The sequence below is a fragment of the Salvelinus sp. IW2-2015 genome, linkage group LG4q.1:29, assembly GCF_002910315.2.
Source record: "Salvelinus sp. IW2-2015 linkage group LG4q.1:29, ASM291031v2, whole genome shotgun sequence".
Lineage (NCBI taxonomy): Eukaryota > Metazoa > Chordata > Actinopteri > Salmoniformes > Salmonidae > Salvelinus > Salvelinus sp. IW2-2015.
This window is the reverse complement of record NC_036842.1, coordinates 2,958,760-2,977,247: the sequence shown is the minus strand read 5'-3', so window position 1 is coordinate 2,977,247 and position 18,488 is coordinate 2,958,760. Positions and strand designations below refer to the sequence as shown.

The 18,488-nt window shown below is 44.6% G+C and overlaps 1 protein-coding gene across 1 annotated transcript in view; it reads right to left on the bottom strand.

The window, feature by feature from the left end:
• Positions 1–3,028: 3,028 nt before the first annotated feature.
• The window catches only part of LOC111961248 (inactive tyrosine-protein kinase PRAG1-like), a 33,491-nt gene continuing 18,031 nt past the window's right edge, over positions 3,029–18,488 (bottom strand). Inside the window, exons 4-7 of the mRNA XM_023983369.2 lie at positions 17,508–17,674; positions 8,104–8,870; positions 5,901–6,182; positions 3,029–5,660 (exon numbers count right to left, since the gene is read on the bottom strand). Of these exons, the coding sequence (XP_023839137.1) occupies positions 4,860–5,660; positions 5,901–6,182; positions 8,104–8,870; positions 17,508–17,674 (2,017 nt within the window). The 3' untranslated portion in view covers positions 3,029–4,859. The remainder of the gene's footprint in view (positions 5,661–5,900; positions 6,183–8,103; positions 8,871–17,507; positions 17,675–18,488) is intronic.

Below are 18,488 nucleotides of genomic sequence, written 5' to 3'. Positions count from 1 at the left end.
GCTGGCTGTAATTAAACTATGATCTACATGTAATGTGTCCTTTGGACCACTAGGTGTCATCCTTGCATTACAAACACCTGTAACAGGTTTGAAGTGTTCTAGCTACATTGTCATTCATGTCAGTTATGTTCAAGGAAGACGTTTGTTTTGTGTTTGAGCAATTGTATGGCTGGGTATCTGAAAGGTTTGGGGTGACAGGACAATTTCAACTTTGGATGGTTTCTCCATGAGTTCATATACTTAAAAATGTCAATTGTGAAAACATGAGTTTGATATGGTGCTGAATTGAAACGTTGCAAGGCTGACTAATACAGAAAATAGTAGAAAGTAGGAGTCACAGGTCCAGTCTCCCCTACACCTTCAGCAGCTAGGTGAAGTCTAAATATGCATTCCAAATGACACCCTATTTCCTATATAGTGCACTACTGTTGACCAGAGCCATATGAGCCCTGGTCAGAAMTAATGCACGGAATAGGGTGACATTTCGTGTGTAGGCGGGCCGATGTGGTAAACAACTGTCTCTCAGTATYCCTTCGCTTATTGTCAAAACAGATTCAGTGGAGTGCAGATCTGGCTTGTACAGGCTTGTTGTTTACAGCTGTGTAACCACTCCAAAAATCCCTCTGTACAGCAGTGGAACATTATGATTTAAGGGTATGACGAGTACCTGAACAGAGGAGGAATCGTGATAAATTAGCCTAAAAGGAGCATCTATTCGAAACGTTCTAATTATTGCCCAATCTTGTTGTGTTTGACATACATTGTGTTTCATACTCAGTAGGAACGTATACATATTCGTACATTCAGTCCTCATGAGATCTCATATATTTAGAAATCAAAGTGAAGTGAAGTGAATTGAATCGTGCCAGGGGGTTGGTTAATGTTCATCTATAGAGACCCAAAACCTCCCAACAGCTTTTCATCCCACGTCCGACCTGAGCTCTCCCACTCCCCCAGGGTAAAAGTGGAGGACTGAAGGTTGTTGTGGTGTGTGTGTCTCTGTAGCAGTSGCAGATATGTTGGTTCAATTGAAACATAATGAAGGCATTTAATTTGCACGAAGAGTGCCTTGGTCCTTCCTGAAAAAAGTTTGTTAGTTTCAATTTTTTTACCACAATTTTCACAATATGACGACTGATATAGGGTGTAATCATTAGTCCGACAGTTGCAAACACTAGTTTCTATTGGACAAATTCCAGTATGCTTATGTACAGCTTAACTTTACGTCCGTCCCCTCGCGAACCAGGGCCTCTGCACACATCAACAACAGTCACCCGAAGCATCGTTACCATCGCTCCACAAGAGCCGCGGCCCTTGCAGAGCAAGGGGAACACTACTTCAAGGTCTCAGAGCAAGTGACGTCACCAATTGAAAGGCTATTAGCGCGAACCACCGCTAACTATCTAGCCATTTCACATCCGTTACACTCACCCCCCTTTCGACCTCCTCCTTTTCGCAGCAACCAGTGATCCGGGTCAACAGCATCAATGTAACAGTTTAACTTTAAGTCCGTCCCCTCGCCCCGGGCGCGAACCAGGACCCTCTGCACACATCAACAACCTGACACCACGAAGCATCGTTACCCATCGCTCCACAAAGCCGCGGCCTTGCAGAGCAAGGGACCACTACTTCAAGGTCTCAGAGCAAGTGACGTCACCGATTGAAAGGCTATTAGCGCGCACCACCGCTAACTAGCTAGCCATTTCACATCCATTACACTTATCCCCGTTTTGTTCCGTTTCTTACGTTCAATAAACCTTTTCAACAGAATTGGCAGAATGAATACACCCCTGATCACAGTTCACTTTCATAGCAGCCACATTGTATTCTTCCACATCCATGCACTCTCATCCTCTCACTTCTTCCCTTCGCTTGTGGACTTCAATGCACAACACATCAGCTGTATGTGACCAGGCGAAAAAACCTTTCCAAACCAAACCATATCATAAACGCTACACACTGCCTACATCGTTGTCACCATATTAGCTAAAGTAATGTCATAGTCAGTATAGCTAATAGAACGAYCGCGTTCGTAAACCCGCTACAATCATGCAGTAACGTTAGTGTGCAGTCAGTAAGCAGTTACACCGGCGGGCCCCGGTGGCAATAAATGAGTAATACCAAAAGCTTACCATGAATTAATTGGAAGAGTTCCAGCGTTGTTTTGGAAAATCATAGCCAGCTAGCTAACATAGCATCCCTCTTTCTGAGCAGGGTGTTCCAGTAMGCTAAACTAGCTAGCTGCATTTGCTTGCTAAGTAAGTGAAACTGAAGGGGYAAAAATGGAAATCTCTCTCTTGCTTCTCCTTCATTTTGGAAAAAATGAATTTGTTCAAAACTGTTCAACTATTGTCTTTCTCTCTCCGAGTCAACTACTCACCATTTTATACACTGCAGTGCTAGCTAGCTGTAGCTTATGCTTTCAGTACTAGATTCATTATCTGATCCTTTGATTAGGTGGACATGTCAGTTCATGCTGRAAGAAGTCCTCCGGAAGTTATAATTACTGTGTAAGTKTATGGAAGGGGGTGAGAACCATGAGCCTCCTAGGTTTTGTATTGAAGTCAATGTACCCAGAGGAGGACGGAAGCTAGCTGTCCTCCGGCTACACCATGGCGCTACCCTACAGAGTGCTCTTAAGGCTACTGTAGACCTTTTTTGCAGAATAGCGTGTTTTAATCAGTCATTTGGTGGCGTGTTTATATTTAGTATAGTTTTATTTAAAAAGGATAACTTTCTAAACATTTTACAATTTACATTTTTATGAAATTCACTGAGGAGGATGGTCCTCCCCTTCCTCCTCTGAGGAGCCTCCACTGACTGCTTGGTACCACATTTGTACCATTTTGTACAAATGGGCTTTCACATTTTCCTTACATCTCCCTGACTCAGACATTCTAGCCTTTCTTCCATTTCATTAGCAGCTAAGGTCTTACAACGTACCAGGCCATAATCAGCAGCACACTTATATGCATRCACAGGTTCCGCCCATTGATTCAAACCAGAAAGACTGAGACGGAGTATGGTGTGAATGTGTGAAAACATTTCCAATTTATTAATAGATGCAGGTGAGGCTTAACACATTCTGTTAATAACTTGTTAGTCATCAGAGAAGTGTAAATGTTCTAGTCACATACTGATAACCGCAGTGGAATAGAACAGTATTTGGACTGTTTCCTTTGCAGCCTCAGGCCATATTTCTCATTGGAGAAAAAGCTAAGAAGTTAAAGTGTGTATAGAAGCAGTCTGCTGCAATGCACTGGCAAAGGAGAAGAGACACAGCAAGCACAACAGCAGAAGCATTAAAACGTCAACCTCTAAAACAAACAAAGTAATAAAAAGGGAAAAACAATCACAGGTAGCTTCCCAAAATGGCACCCTWTTCCCTAAATAGTGCACTACTTTGGACCAAAACCCCTATATTGGCCCTAGTCAAAAGTAGTGCACTATGTAGGTAATATAGTGTTATGTTGGACGCAACCAAAAAAACTAAAAGGCATTCCAGTGACTAATACAGGTTAAACAATTGGATTTCATAAATACTTTCACTATGGATCTTATCCATTGCAATTATTAAGACCTGCTTGAGTGGGACACACCAGTTGATCTACAATCTCTGTATGTACAAAGTTATATCTGTCTCCAGACCAGTCTGTGAAATTCCAGTTTCACATATCGAAGAGGGAGTATAGGGGTTACGATTTACAATTTAAGTTCTCAGTCACCATAACACACGGAGAACTAAAGGCACTGTAACAATTTTAAAATATCGAAAACAACAATTGTAGATGATATTAAGGTAAGTATTGGGGTAAGTGGGGCCATAGCWGTGGTGGTTCTGGCCATCTTAACTAATGCAATACACACCGTATTAAGTGGCATTAGGCAGTACACATTTCTAATTGGTTCAGGTCAGACTAGTTCCATTCAGTCAAAACAGCTTTGCCTTTCAAATGGCTGCCTCTCTAACGACCAATACCTTTACTCCCCATATGGATTGACGAGGTGAGATGCAACATCATACCTTTTACACTGAATAGTAAGCATCATTCTAGAACCCGGTGACTCCGTGTCAACACGTTTACCACATGTGCCATTTTAATATCGGCAAATGTAAATACTTGTGTGTGACCCTCTATTTACATTTTGTAATCAGCAAACAAAAGTTAAATAGCTGCACAGGCACAATAAAACATTTATGTCAAGACTTGCTGGAGTGGACAGGGATGAAATACCAGCCGGGAGCTCTTACTATTCCAAAGGTCAAAGGGCATCGAGAAGTCCTATTAATTAAGGACAAGACCGTAACAGTTAGAATGTCTTGGCTCGACTGTTGTTCATTAGTACTTTGCATTATAGTAAAGTGTACATCTTTGTCTGATTAGAATGCTCCATTCTGTGCACGTCTCTTCTCACAGGGGTTGTGTTTTGGGGTGGAGAGTGGAGAGTGTTCAGTCTGGCCAGAGAGACCATTCCATGTTCGGCGGTTCTGTCCATCCCTGGCCTGGCTGTGCTTTTGGACAATCTCCAGTGGTCTGCCTTAGTCCCATTCAGTAAACAAAACAGCAGTCTGTAAACTAGAACACATATACAGTAGAAGCTGAATGGACAGTCGGTGACGCCTTGCTTTCATGCATGTCGTTGTAAAAGGAGGCAGGCGGGCAGCAGGTTCARATTGTATTTTCGTATATCCTCCGTGACAGATACAGGGAAACCCAGGGCGTTGGTTCATTGTCTCTACACGTTGTCCACAAACTCGCCCCAATCCCAAAACGATCCAATCTTTTCAGKTCTCAAGGATGCCGAGGGAGCTAGGGGTTGATTTGGGATTCAGAAAGTTTGTCCAGTCAGTGTTTCAGTCATTTGAGTGAGTAGAGCAGCTCAGCAGTATGACACAGGGACAGAGGGTGAGCGGCACTGAAGTACTGACAACACAGCCAGTCCTCCAACTCTGCATTCCTCTCCGGCTCCAGAGACCTCTCAGCAAACTTCATCATCAGCAGGGCTCTCTTCACGTCCAGCCAGTTGAGGAGGCCCTCGTGGCAGGGCCCTTCTCCGGGGCCCAGCCTGTCTCGGACCCCCCACTGCTGCTGCTCCATCAGGTCCCTCCGGGGGCCCCACAGTAGGCTCTGCAGCACCCGCTTGGCCTCCTGGATGTGGATGCGTTTGATTGGGTCTGGCTGGAGGAGCAGCCGGGTTAGTCTCTGGAGCCCAGCGGAGTAGAGGGAGACTGGCGGAATGGGGGGCAGGTCCTCACAGTTGTAGTCCTGTTCTTTCAGTTTCGGGCTCACCTCGAATGGGTTGGGCTGGTGGAGCAGTTCGTAGATCAGGATTCCCGTTTGGAACTCGTCGAATTTCCGGTACTGGGCGGCCGACACGATCTCCGGGGCCAGGCGGGCGTGGTCGCGTTTAATGCGGGGATCATTGGCAGCGGAATCCTCAGTGTTTCGCTGCTTGGCCTTGGCGAAGCTGGCGATGACCAGGCGGGGGAGGTGCTTCTGGTCGTAGGGGGCATTAGGGTTGGCCTGCAGGGGGCGACGGTGAGGGATCAGGAGAAGGTTCTCCAGACAGAGGTCGCGGTGTGTGACCCCGTGCTCCTTTAGGTGCTCCAGACCGTTGCACAGCTGCAGCAGGAGGAAGCAGACCCGCCGTTCGTAAACCTACATAAAAAAACAATACATTTCATTTGTAGAGCGCTATTCATCAGAAATCACAAAGCTCTGTACATCAAAACAAGATTTTTAAAAAAGGCTGAAAGCTTAAAGCAAAAATGAAGAAAGCTATGAGTGTCCCAAATGGCACCATATTCCCTATATAGTGCATTACTTTTGACCAGGGGCCTATGGTGCCATTTGAGAGGCAGCCTAGTACTGTACAAGATACGCAGACAGACAACTGACCTCTGGCTGAGCCTGGTGGAAGGACGCCCACTCCTTCACGAAGTCTGCCGTACTCTGCTGTGGCACCTCCTGYGTGATAACCACCACGCGTTCCTTGTCCCCCTGCGTGGGGTTGGGCCCGAGAGGCAGTGAAGCCTCGTCAGGGGGGAGCATGCTCTGYGGGACGCAGGCGATGAAGTGACCACAGTCCTGCTGGAGGTTGAAGTGGGGTGGGAGGGTTTGCTGGACAGACAAGCCGTAGAGGTGYCCCTGCTTGGCTTCAGAGGTCTGGCTCTTACAGATCTGGAGGGAGAGYGAGAAACATACTGGTTATAGTTGGTAGAGAATGGAGGAGGGGAGAGTCAACGCCATWATGTGGAGAGAATTAGGAAAATGTCTGCCTGGCACTTTCAGAGAACAGAGTGGAGGAGGAAGAGACTGCTTAGACCACAATGTGCATAGTGAGGAAAATACTTGAATTACATTGATACACAAGAGTCAAAGCCCTGATGTGGACAGAATGTGGAAATACTTCAGTTATATTGAAACAGTTTTATGACTTGTATACTATCTCTGCATCCAGAATCAAATCTTGCCTGTGTGCTTGCACACTACTTGTCTGTCACAAGAGACTTTGCAAGAGATTCCCCCCCTTATTGTACTACTTGTTTGCAGCTTCAAGTAGAGACAMTAACACGTTCTCCACTTGCACTTAGTGAGATTTAGTATTCTCACTCGCCGTCGCCAAGCTTTAAATCCTGCATTCATTCCGATCTTGTTTTCAAGCAGACAAACACTGGTACACTTTATGGCAGCTCAGATGAATGAGTCTCATCATGTACAATACGGGCAAAGCCAAACACTGTGCGTCGCATCCCAAAATGGCACCTTATTCCCTACATAGTGCACTACTTTTGACCAGAGTCCTATAGACCCTAGGCAAAAGTAGTGCWCTATATTGGGAATAGGGTGASCTCTGYTATGACATAGGGTACTTCCCAAATTSCACCCAATTCCATATATAGTGCAATACCTTTGACCAGGGCCCATAGGGAAATGTAGTGCACTATATAAGGAATGGGGTGTAATTTGTGACAGTCTGATGATTACTATGAAGGCTGGATTATTTCATACACTGTGTGTGTGTGTGTGAGAGAGAGGGGATCTTTGATATGTATGTGAGAGAGAGGGGATCTTTGGTGTGTGTGTGTGTGTGTACAGGCCTTGACAACAGGCGTGTGTATAACTGTAAATCCTGGCTGGCATGTAAAGATTAATGGACCCAGAGACATTAGGAAAGACTATGCAGAGCCTCGGGCAGCAAACCTCCCTTAACACACACGGCCCTGCTCTCGATTTACACGTTGCTAATGACTTTGGGACAAAGGTCAGTCAGAATGAATGCAGAGCAGCACACCCTCCTCCCTCCACGGCAGGCTACAGTACATTCCCTGGAGGAACACAAGAAGGGTGGGACCTTCTCTTCTCTCGGAGAACAAACAAAATCTGTCCCAAATGGCACCCTATCTCCTATATGGTCAAAAGTAGTGCACTATGTAGGGAATAACATGCCATTTGGCACACACACAAAGTGAAGGGGCTGTGGCTCCCTCTGGTTCTCTAAACAGTCAAAAAGCGTGTTGAGGGGTCGACTTACTTCATTGGACAGGTTTCATTGTTTAATGAGCTAGTCTTTAACAAGGTAGGAAGATGACCTTGGTTGATGAGTAGAACTTACACAGTCCAATCACAGGGGAGTCTGAACGTACACAATCCAATCAGAGAGGAGTTTGAATTTAAACTACAGATTACAAAGAACCTCTTCTCACGCTAATTATGTCTCTCACCGACACACACACACGCACATCCTCGCCACACGCTTGCTTATAATCCCCCCCCCCCATCTAAATGTATTCTCAGCCTTGTTGTTTTGTCTTTCAGATTTACTGTAAACATTAAACACCAGAGTCCTTGATATCAAAACATGTTGATTATCAAGCACTACATGAGAGCCTTGGCCCCCAAAAACAATCCCACTTTGAAACTCAAGAACACAGATAGACATATCTCCCTAGGGAAAGCGTTCTTCTGACCTAAAAGGGGCCTAAATGTAGGTTAACTAAGAAAGTTTATATTCAGTTACCTTGACTGTGTGTGTAGTGTAAAACTTCGAAATTTAAGACCACAGAGAGCTATAGAGATGAAAGGTATCTAATGTTGTCACCTTGACAGCGTAGGAGTTAGATGGGTCGGAGGCGCAGGCAGCAGAGTAGTACACGGCATCGCCTGCATTACAGCTGGCTTTGTTACAGGTCAGTTTGAACAGGGACCAGTTGCTCTCATCGAAGCGCAGCGTGTTCTTCTGGCTGCGGGTGAAGTGGTCCTCGCATTTCAGAGCCAGGCGCCGCAACGACTCAGCGTACAGGCCTCCCAGCTTAGAGTAGATGCCCTCTCTACTGTCTATGTTACTGAGCAGGGTCTGCAGCTGCAGGCTAGAGCCGTGGGTGGGCCCGGCGGCTGAGAGGTGAGGGCCGCTGAGCTGGGGGGAGGAGGAGGAGGTGATGCTGCCCCGGCTGTGTCCTCCGAGTCGACCACGTACTTTCAGGGGTTCGTCCAGGGTCCGGGAGTGCAGGGGGCGACCCGGAGGGCCATGACAGCGCTCTAGGGATTCGGAGGAGTAGAGGGGACGGGGGTCGACAGGGGAGGACGGGAGGCTGGACAGGGATGGTATGCTTGGACGAGATGCGTTGCTCTCGGAACCACCGGTGAAGGGGAGGCGGGGGAAGGCCCAGAACAGGGGTTTCCCGGCTGCGCTGTCAGGGGCGGAGACGGTGCGGTTCACCATCTTCTTCTCCGGGAGAGGCGGTGGCTGCAGCTGGTTGGAAAGGTTGTTGCTAGGGAACGGGTCAGGGTGAGGAGACACTGGAGAGGAGTCCATGGGGCTTCTGGGAAATGGGGAGGCGCACGACAGACGAGGGGCATCGTGGGAACCTATAGAAAGCGAGAGAGAAGTCATCAGTATTCATGTTGATATTGGATATCACACCGAGACAGGCTACAGGCACAAGATAAAATATTACATTTGAAGCACATTTCCATTTTTTATATACTGAATTTACTTAAACACTGGAGAACTACTAGTACCAGCAGCATCAACACTTCTCTGATTAAACAGTTGCCGAATCCATATAGATATAAAAAACATTTGATCAAAACTGCATCAAAACAASATCTCACATTAGAAAAAACTCTGAGCTGACTTCTCTGAAGTGTGTGGTGTATGTAAGAACCCAAGCTGAGCCATAAGGGAGACTGGGCATCTATCACACCACAGTGCATGTATGCCCCACTTTGGATCTAAAAGCACCCACTAACTTGTCATTTTTGCAGATTATAAGTGTTTGCACTAGTAATGTATCAATATTTGTCTATGAAATAACCAATGAACATATAGCACAACTTTTGGATTTCACCCCCGTCTCAAWATCAAATGGTTTTGATCGTTTGGAGGTTTTAGCGGAGTAAGCTTCTCWTCTCCTCTTGCTTTGGCAAAGCAGTGCTGCTCGCCAAAAGGGTTTGCTGTCCTTGTTTATGAAATGATAATTCGGGAAGTATTCGASCCCTTGACTTTTTCCACATTTTGTTATGTTACAGCCTTATTCTATTCCCCTCACACAATACCTCATAATGACCAAGCTTAAACAGGTTTTTAAAAGAAGAAAAAAATGAGTATTCAGACACTATTCAGACAGTACTTTGTTGAAGCACCTTTTTCTCCCCTTTTTCGTGGTATCCAATTGGTAGTTAGTCTTGTCCCATCACTGCAACTCCCATACAGACTCGTGCGAGGCAAAGGTCGAGAGCCGTGCGTCCTCCAAAAAACAACCCGGCCGCACTGCTTTTTAACACAATACCCGGAAGCCAGCCCACCAATGTGTCTGAGGAAACGCCGTACACCTGGCAACCGTGTCAGCTTGCAGTACGCCCGGCCCGACACAGGAGTCGCTAGAGCCTGATTGAACAACAACATTCTGGCGGCCAAACCCTCCCCTAATCTGGACAATGCTGGGCCAATTGTGCGCCGCCCCATGGGTCTCCCGGTTGCGGCCGGCTGTGACAGATTCTGGACTCGAACCAGGATCTCTAGTGGTATAGCTAGCACTGCGGTACAGTGCCTTAGACCATTGCGCCACTCGGGAGGCCCTTGGGTTGTGTTTTGGAGGACGCACGGCTCTCGACCTTTGCCTCGCACGAGTCTGTATGGGAGTTGCACCTTTGGCAGCGATTACAGCCTCAAGTCTTCAAACTTGGCACACCTGTATTTGGGGAGTTTCTCCCATTGTTCTCTGCAGATCCTCTCAAGCTCTGTCAGGTTGGATGGGGAGCGTTGCTGCATAGCTATTTTCAGGACTCTCCAGAGATGTTTGGTCGGGTTCAAGTCCGGGCTCTGGCTGGGCCACTCAAGGACATTCAGAGACTTGTCCTGAAACCACTCCTGCGTTGTCTTGGCTTTGTGATTAGGATTATTATCCTGTTGAAAGGTGAACATTTGCCCCAGTCTGAGGTCAGGTTTTCATCAAGGATCTCTCTGTACTTTGCTCCGTTCATCTTTCCCTTGATCCTGACTAGTCTCCCAGCCCCTGCCGCTGAAAAACATCCCCACAGCATGATGCTACCACCASCATGTTTCACAGCAGGGATGGTGCCAGGTTTCCTCCAGACGTGACACTTGGCATTCAGGCCAAAGTGTTCAATCTTGGTTTCATCAGACCAGAGAATCTTGTTTCTCAGGGTCTGAAAGTCCTTTAGGTGCCTTTTGGCAAACTCTAAGCGGGCTGTCATGTGCCTTTTACTGAGGAGTGGCTTCCATCTGGCCACTCTACCATAAAAGCATGATTGGTGGAGTGCTGCAGAGATGGTTGTCCTTCTACAAGGCTCTCCCATCTCCACAGAGGAACTCTGGAGCTCTGTCAGAGTGACCATCGGGTTCTTGGTCACCTCCATGACCAAGGGCCTTCTCCCTCGATTGCTCAGTTTGCCCGGGTGGCCAGCTCTAGGGAGAGTCTTGGTGGTTCCAAACTTCTTCCATTTAAAAATGATGGAGGCAACTGCGTTCTTGGGGACCTTCAATGCTGCCGAAATGTTTTGGTACCCTTCCCCAGATCTGTTCCTCGACACAATCCTGTTTTGGAGCTCTACGGACAATTCCTGGTTTTAGCTCTAACATGCACCGTCAACTGTGGGACCTTATATAGACAGGTGTGTGCCTTTCCAAATCATGTCCAATCAATGAAGTTGTAGAAACATCAAGGATGATCAACGGAAGCAGGATGCACCTGAGCTCAATTTCGAGTCTCATAGCAAAGGGTCTGAACACTTATGTAAATAAGGTATCTGTTTGTTTTTTTTCTGTCTAAAAAACAGTTTTTCCTTTGTCATTATGGAGTATAGATTGAGTTTTTATTTTTTATTAAATCCATTTTAGAATAGGACTGTAACGTAACAATGTGGAAAAAGTGAAGTGGTCTGAATACTTTCTGAATACACTGACTGTTTATAGCAAAACTATCCAAACTATTGCAGATGGTGAACCTGAACAATCAAAATAAAATTGAATGCAAGCCTTGATCAGCAGGTAGGCTATAGCCAGATCAGAGTTGTGTCTCTAGTAGCTTACTTTTATTCTGGTAACTAATAAAGCCTAATATTGTGCAAGCCATTTTACAAGCATTTGAATGCTGAAGGTGCCCTGCAGCTATACAAGATCAGAAATAGACCTCTCTTCGGGCAGCGCGCGAAGCTGGGCACAGTGTGCAGTTTGACTAGGCTACTGATATTCCCTGGGGTTGTTCGGCACGCAAAGGGACTTGCAGATCAACTACTATCAACGCATTTGAAAGAGCGGTACTTTCAGAAGGTAGAAAGAAAGTTATTTGAGAGGAGAAAAAACAAACAAACCGACGATTCGTAACCTTTTGAATTGATTTTCTGACTGATGCATGCTAGATCTGGATTGGTTTGGGGTCCCGCGGTCCCGATCTTAAACATTTGAACTAGGGCCCAATGCGTATTAGTGAATCGTTACATCCCAAGTAAACACCCATCTCTACCATAAACAGGGTTCGTATAGAACAGGTACAATTGGCCACCAAGGGTTCAGAGACTGAGCAATAGGGAGAGTGAGGAGAGCGACTAACTGCCGCTAGTAGTTACTGTTGAACTAGGAGCCTACCGCCTCAGGRGCCTGTATTGATTCTTATAATTGGAGCTTTGTGTCCTTGTGCCTCCCTCACCCAGAATGCTATAAATATATAGTACATTACCAATACAGTYCATTACCCCTCACCCACAAACCTACAGTACATTAACCCTAACCCATAAACCTATAGTACGTTTTCCATAAACATACCGCACATTATCCATATGTAACAGATTGCATTCTGTTCTGCCCCGAGTGGGGATTAAACTAGCGATCTTCTGCCCAGCAACACACGCAACTCAAAGCCAACCGTCTTAGCCAACAGAGCAAGCTACATTACCCTTCACCCATAGACCTATAGTAAATTGCATTATCCATTACAGTACATTATCCACAACAGCATCTGCCTGGGTGACTTTGGCGAGCTGCACCCATCCTATCACTGTGCCACTGTGGCCCCTCCCTTATAACGTCTAACATCTTAGTCACATTTTCATCTATTCAAAGTTCCCTGAGAGGGTGTAGCGAGGGAGTTCAATATGATGGCCAACATGTCTGCTGTGCTCTACCATTAGGAAATGGTGAATTAAAGAGTACAARATAAAGAATGTGAGACTCCATCGTCTAACCCAGAGAGGTGGGTAAGTGTGTGGTTGTTGACAGTAAGGCGGCACCTCAAATGGCACCCTATTCCCTACAAAGTGCACTACTTTTGAACAGACCTTTGGGCCCTGGTCAAAAGTAGTGAACACTGTAGGAAATAGAGTCACATTTGTAACACAGACTAAACGAGTGGGTTTCCAGAGCGGAAATCTAAACGAAAGATGGCATGTATGCACGGAGCAGCAACAGCCCTTATTTTCCTCGTTATCAAAGTGCCATAATTATCTCTTCAAACACTTCCCAGGAAGTGAGGCAATTACATACTGTCTGGGAGTGTCCCAAATGGCACCCTATTCCTTATGTGGTGCATTACTTTTGACAGGAGACCTATGGTCATAAGTAGTGCACTACATAGTGAACAAGGTGCCATTTGAGTTGCATCCCATGTGCTTATATGGAGAGATGAAGACAGTGACGCCAAACAAGAGGGACGGTGCGTCAGACCTCAGCCAGCAGTGCGCAGGGTCAGACACACACACACACACACACTCACTTGCACTCAAACGCACACTGATCCAATCTGTCTATCTGGAGAAAGAATATTTCAAAACAAAGGCTGGTCACACAGACAGAGAGACAGGCACACACACAATTTGGAAGAGGACAGAGAAACGAACACTTGACTTCTGCTCCTATAACCTCATATCTGCAGTGGCCTTTTCCTCTTCTGATTGTTCTCCCAATTTCAACCTAGMTAGATGGCTTCCTTCTAGTCGAACCATGTGACTACCACAATAGGAAAACAAGTGAAGACGTTTTTCCTAATCAGGTAACATGGTATAAAGGGCAAGATTTCCCCCAGGAGCAACTCTGGGGCACAATTCTTTWACATTATTTCCCCCGATGATGTTGGATGTGTGTAGTTATGGCTGCACAATTCATCGAATTCAGATCAAAATTGCGATATTGACGTGCAACATCTGTATCGCAAGAGGCTGCGATTTTCTCCTTTCTTTGACACTCCGTTAATACAAAAAAAACGAGACTACGGTACCTCCTCCAATAAGATGCGCTAGACTCTGTTCATTCACTCTCTACAGATGTAGGATCTTAAATGCAGGAAATTAAACATTTGTAGTGTCGTTGAGATTTCCACTTTGAAATTTCAGACTTGATTTTCCCTTACGAAAAATGTATCAACCCCTACAAAAATGTCCATTAATTATAATCCACATAATAATTCACATTTCCTTTTGCTGCAGGATTAATTTCCTGCTGTAGCAAACTGGCTCAAATGTAGATCCTACATCTGTACATGCACAGAGGATGCTGACCAATCGCAAGCGAACTCTCTCACTCTCTGCATGGCTTGWGCATGCTGGCCAATCACAAGCGTCCCCGCTTAAAGCGTGCAGTTAGACTCTGGTGAGGAAAGAAAGGGTTTTACCTGTGTSTGTTTATCAGAACAACAACGTCGATTTGGTGCCAAAGAAAGGRGCACCTTCTGTGGTAATGGCAGTATTTTGGCTACAGGCAAACCAATGTCATCCAAATTGAAGTGTTGTGTAAAAAGTGGCTCAGAGTTGTGGCGACAACAAGAGGCAACATGACAAATGTATTAAATCATTTGAAGAATAACCATCCCCTACTTTACGATGATTGCATGGTGGAAAAAAACATCTGACAGTAGCAAAGCCCCTCAGCCACAACCAGCCACCTGAACAGGCATTGATTGCAGACACATAGAAATCACAGAGGCTATCATCTATCATATAACTTAAGAAATGTTCCTATTTACACAGTCAGCAAAGATGGCTTCAAGAAGATAAACAAGCTGGACAGGAGATACAAGATTCCATCTCGCACGTATTTCTCCCAAGTCGCCATTCCAACACTGTATAACAAAATGAAGGGAGAAGTTGAAACATTGAGTGTCGCTTTGAATGACTGGACCAAACTTCAATGTTTTGGACACAGGCTGCACCTTGTAATCGGTAACCTATGTTTTACATGTTTGTGTTAAAGTACTTTGTCGTATCCTTTCAATTATAATAACGATTGAGTCTACTTATACATAATTACACAATCATAAGCTTCCTATTCCGTCTGTAGCCTATGGGTACCTGAATAAATAATTAACTTACGTTAATTAAGAACTCATAATGGTAAAATAGAAATAAGGAACTCATTATGTTATTCATTAATTAATAAGTGCTTATAGCACATTATTTTGGTAATAAAAATGTGTTTTAATACATTTGAAGTCGGAAGTTTACATACACCTTAGCCAAATACATTTAAACTCAGTTTTTCACAATTCCTGACATTTAATCCTAGTAYAAATTCCCTGTCTTAAGTCAAATAGCATCACCACTTTATTTTAAGAATGTGAAATGTCAGAATAATAGTAGAGAGAATGATTTATTTCYGCTTTTATTTCTTTCGTCACATTCCCAGTGGGTCAGAAGTTTACATACACTCAATTAGTATTTGGTAGCATTGCCTTTGAATAGTTCAACTTGGGTCAAACGTTTCGGGTAGCCTTCCACAAGCTTCCCACAATAAGTTGGGTGAATTTTGTCCCATTCCTCCTGACAGAGCTTGTGTAACTGAGTCAGGTTTGTAGGGCTCCTTGCTTGCACATGCCTTTTCAGTTCTGCCCACACATTTTCTATGGTATTGATGTCAGGGCTTTGTGATGGCCACTCCAATAACTTGACTTTGTTGTCCTTACATGGAAGCCAAACCGGCTGCGCACGTGCGCTATCGTGTGCTATCGTGCATACATTTAATTTGTCCCCCTACACCAAACGCGATCACGACATGCAGGTTAAAATATCAAAACAAACTCTGAACCAATGACATTAAGTTGGGGACAGGTCGAAAAGCATTAAACATGTATGATAATTTAGCTAGTTAGCTTGCACTTGCTAGCTAATTTGTCTTATTTAGCTAGCTTGCTGTTGCTATTTAGCTAGCTTGCTATATCCTGTGATATAAACATTGAGTTGTTATTTTACCTGAAATGCACAAGGTCCTCTACTCCGACAATTAATCCACACATAAAACAGTCAACCGAATTGTTTCTAGTCATCTCTCCTCCTTCCAGGCCTTTTCATCTTTGACCTTATATGGTGATTGGCATCTACACTTTCATAGTATTACCACGACAACCGGCAAAACAGTTCATCTTTCAATCACCCACGTGGGTATAACCAATGAGGAGATGGCACGTTGGTACTTGCTTCTATAAACCAATGAGGAGATGGGAGAGGCAGGCCTTACAGCGCGATCTGCGTCAGAAATAAAAATAGATATAGAAATAGACTTCTATTTTAGCCCTTGGCAACGCAGACTCTCGTTGGCGCGCACAATAATTGAATAACATATATTCCTACATTTATTTTGCAACGCTCGCGCACGCAGTCAGGGTATTAGGCCATTTTGCCACAACTTTGGAAGTATGCTTGGGGTCATTGTCCATTTGGAAGACACATTTGCGACCAAGCTTTAACTTCCTGACTGTTGTCTTGAGATGTTGCTTCAATATATCCACATAATGTTCCTTCTTCATGATGCCATCTGTTTTGTGAAGTGCACCAGTCCCTCCTGCAGCAAAGGCCCCAAACAATGATGCTGCCACCTTCTTCCGGTGGCTTCACGGTTGGGATGGTGTTCTTTGGCTTGCAAGCTTCCCCCTTTTTCCTCCAAACATAATGATGGTCATTATGGCCAAACAGTTCTATTTTTGTTTCATCAGACAGAGGACATTTCTCCAAAAAGTACGATTTGTCCCCATGTGCAGTTGCAAACCGTAGTCTGGCTTTTTTATGGCGGTTTTGGAGCAGTGGCTTCTTCTTGCTGAGCAGCCTTTCAGGTTATGTCTATATAGGACTCGTTTCCTGTAGATATAGACTTTTTGTACTGTTTCCTCCAGCATCTCACAAGGTCCTTTGCTGTTGTTCTGGGATTGATTTGCGCTTTCGCACCAAAGTACGTTCATCTCTAGGAGACAGAACGCGTCTCCTTCCGAGCGGTATGACTGCTGCGTGGTCCCATGGTGTTTATACTTGCGCACTATTGTTTGTACAGATGAACGTGGTACCTTCAGGCGTTTGGAAATTGCTCCAGGGATGAACCAGACTTGTGGAGGTCTTGGCTGATTTCTTTAGATTTTCCCATGATGTCAAGAAAAAGGCATTGAGTTTGAAGGTAGCCTTGAAATACATCCACAGGTACACCTCCAATTGACTCAAATATGTCAATTAGCCTATCAGAAGCTTCTAAAGCCATGAAATCATTTTCTGGAATTTCCCAATCTGTTTAAAGGCACAGTCAACTTAGTGTATGTAAACTTCTGACCCACTGGAATTGTGATACAGTGAATTATATGTGAAATATATTGTCTGTAAACAATTGTTGGAAAAATTACTTGTGTCATGCACAAAGTAGATGTCCTAACCGACTTGCCAAAACTATAGTTTGTTAACAAGAAATTTGTGGAGTGGTTGAAAAACGAGTTTTAATGACTCCAACCTAAGTGTATGTAAACCTAAGTGTAATAATCCAACTATTATCATATGTAGCCTATAACAATGTTGGAAAATATTTGTTTCATTTGGATTTATATTTAGTTACCACAGTATGTATGTTTGAAAATCGCAACTCATAATGGCAATTGCAATATCTGGCCCCCCKKAAAAAACTYTTCGATATTTTGTCCAAATCGCACAGCCTTGTGTGTAGCGCTCACTTAAATTTTTTTMGGTTCTGCTCTCGTATCTCTTGTCCCTCGTTTTTGTGTCCCGGCGGGTGGCTGTACTCACCAGAATCAGAGAGGGCTCTGTTGGAACCTCCAGGCAGGCTGTCAATAGAGGCTGTAGGCAGGCTGCTGCTCCCCAGGCCGCAGAGACTGTAGGACAGGCTCTCTACGGAGCCCTGCTGGCTACACCGGTCCAGCTCCACACTGCTCTGACTCATCTTACCAGACACCCTGCAGAGAGAGGAACATAGAGACTGACTGACTGTGTGTGTATGTGTGTGGGGGGATTGTTTAGTGCCTTTTCTCCAGAACCAGGAAGTGAAATGAATAATAACGAAACAGCTTCCCACCATTAAAAACAAACYAACACTCACTGTTATCATGTCTGATGCTTGCACTGCTTAAAAACATCTAACAAAATGTCTCTATTGCACCTCTCAACAATTACAGACAGTGTTCTCTATTCTTCCAACCAGTTAAAAAGAACACAGAATCTTAGTACTCCTGTCTAATTTCAGGAAACTGGTCGAGTGTGTGTTGTGTTGTGTGCTGCTTCCCTGTCAGTTTTGCATCAGGGAAGGAGACGGTTGTTTACGATCTACTTTTGATCTTCTCTTTCATCTTATCTAGATATCTCAACCTGTCTGGATGTGAATAAGACAGTAAGGCCACTCCATTAGGTAACTTGCCTCAACTCTTCACAAGAACACATAAAACATCAGATAGATTACTCTCACTTTCCTGGCTGACTGACTGTTTGTTATTGCTGAGTGTTTGTTATTGCTGTGTCTCTTTAGATAAAGAATCTTCTACCACACAATACTTAGAGCCAAAACAATGCCAAGTCATGAAAAAGAGACAATACAGACTGTAGTTTGCCGAATTGACCGTTCAATAATGCTGTTTTTGAAAACGTTTGCCACTTTCCACCTCCTAGCCCCATTTGATAATTTACCTGTTCTCCAAATCAACCGACAAAAAGCTCTACTCTAAAACGATAGATAGAAAATCAATTTTTGGTTTCCCCTGCCATGATTGCGCCTAT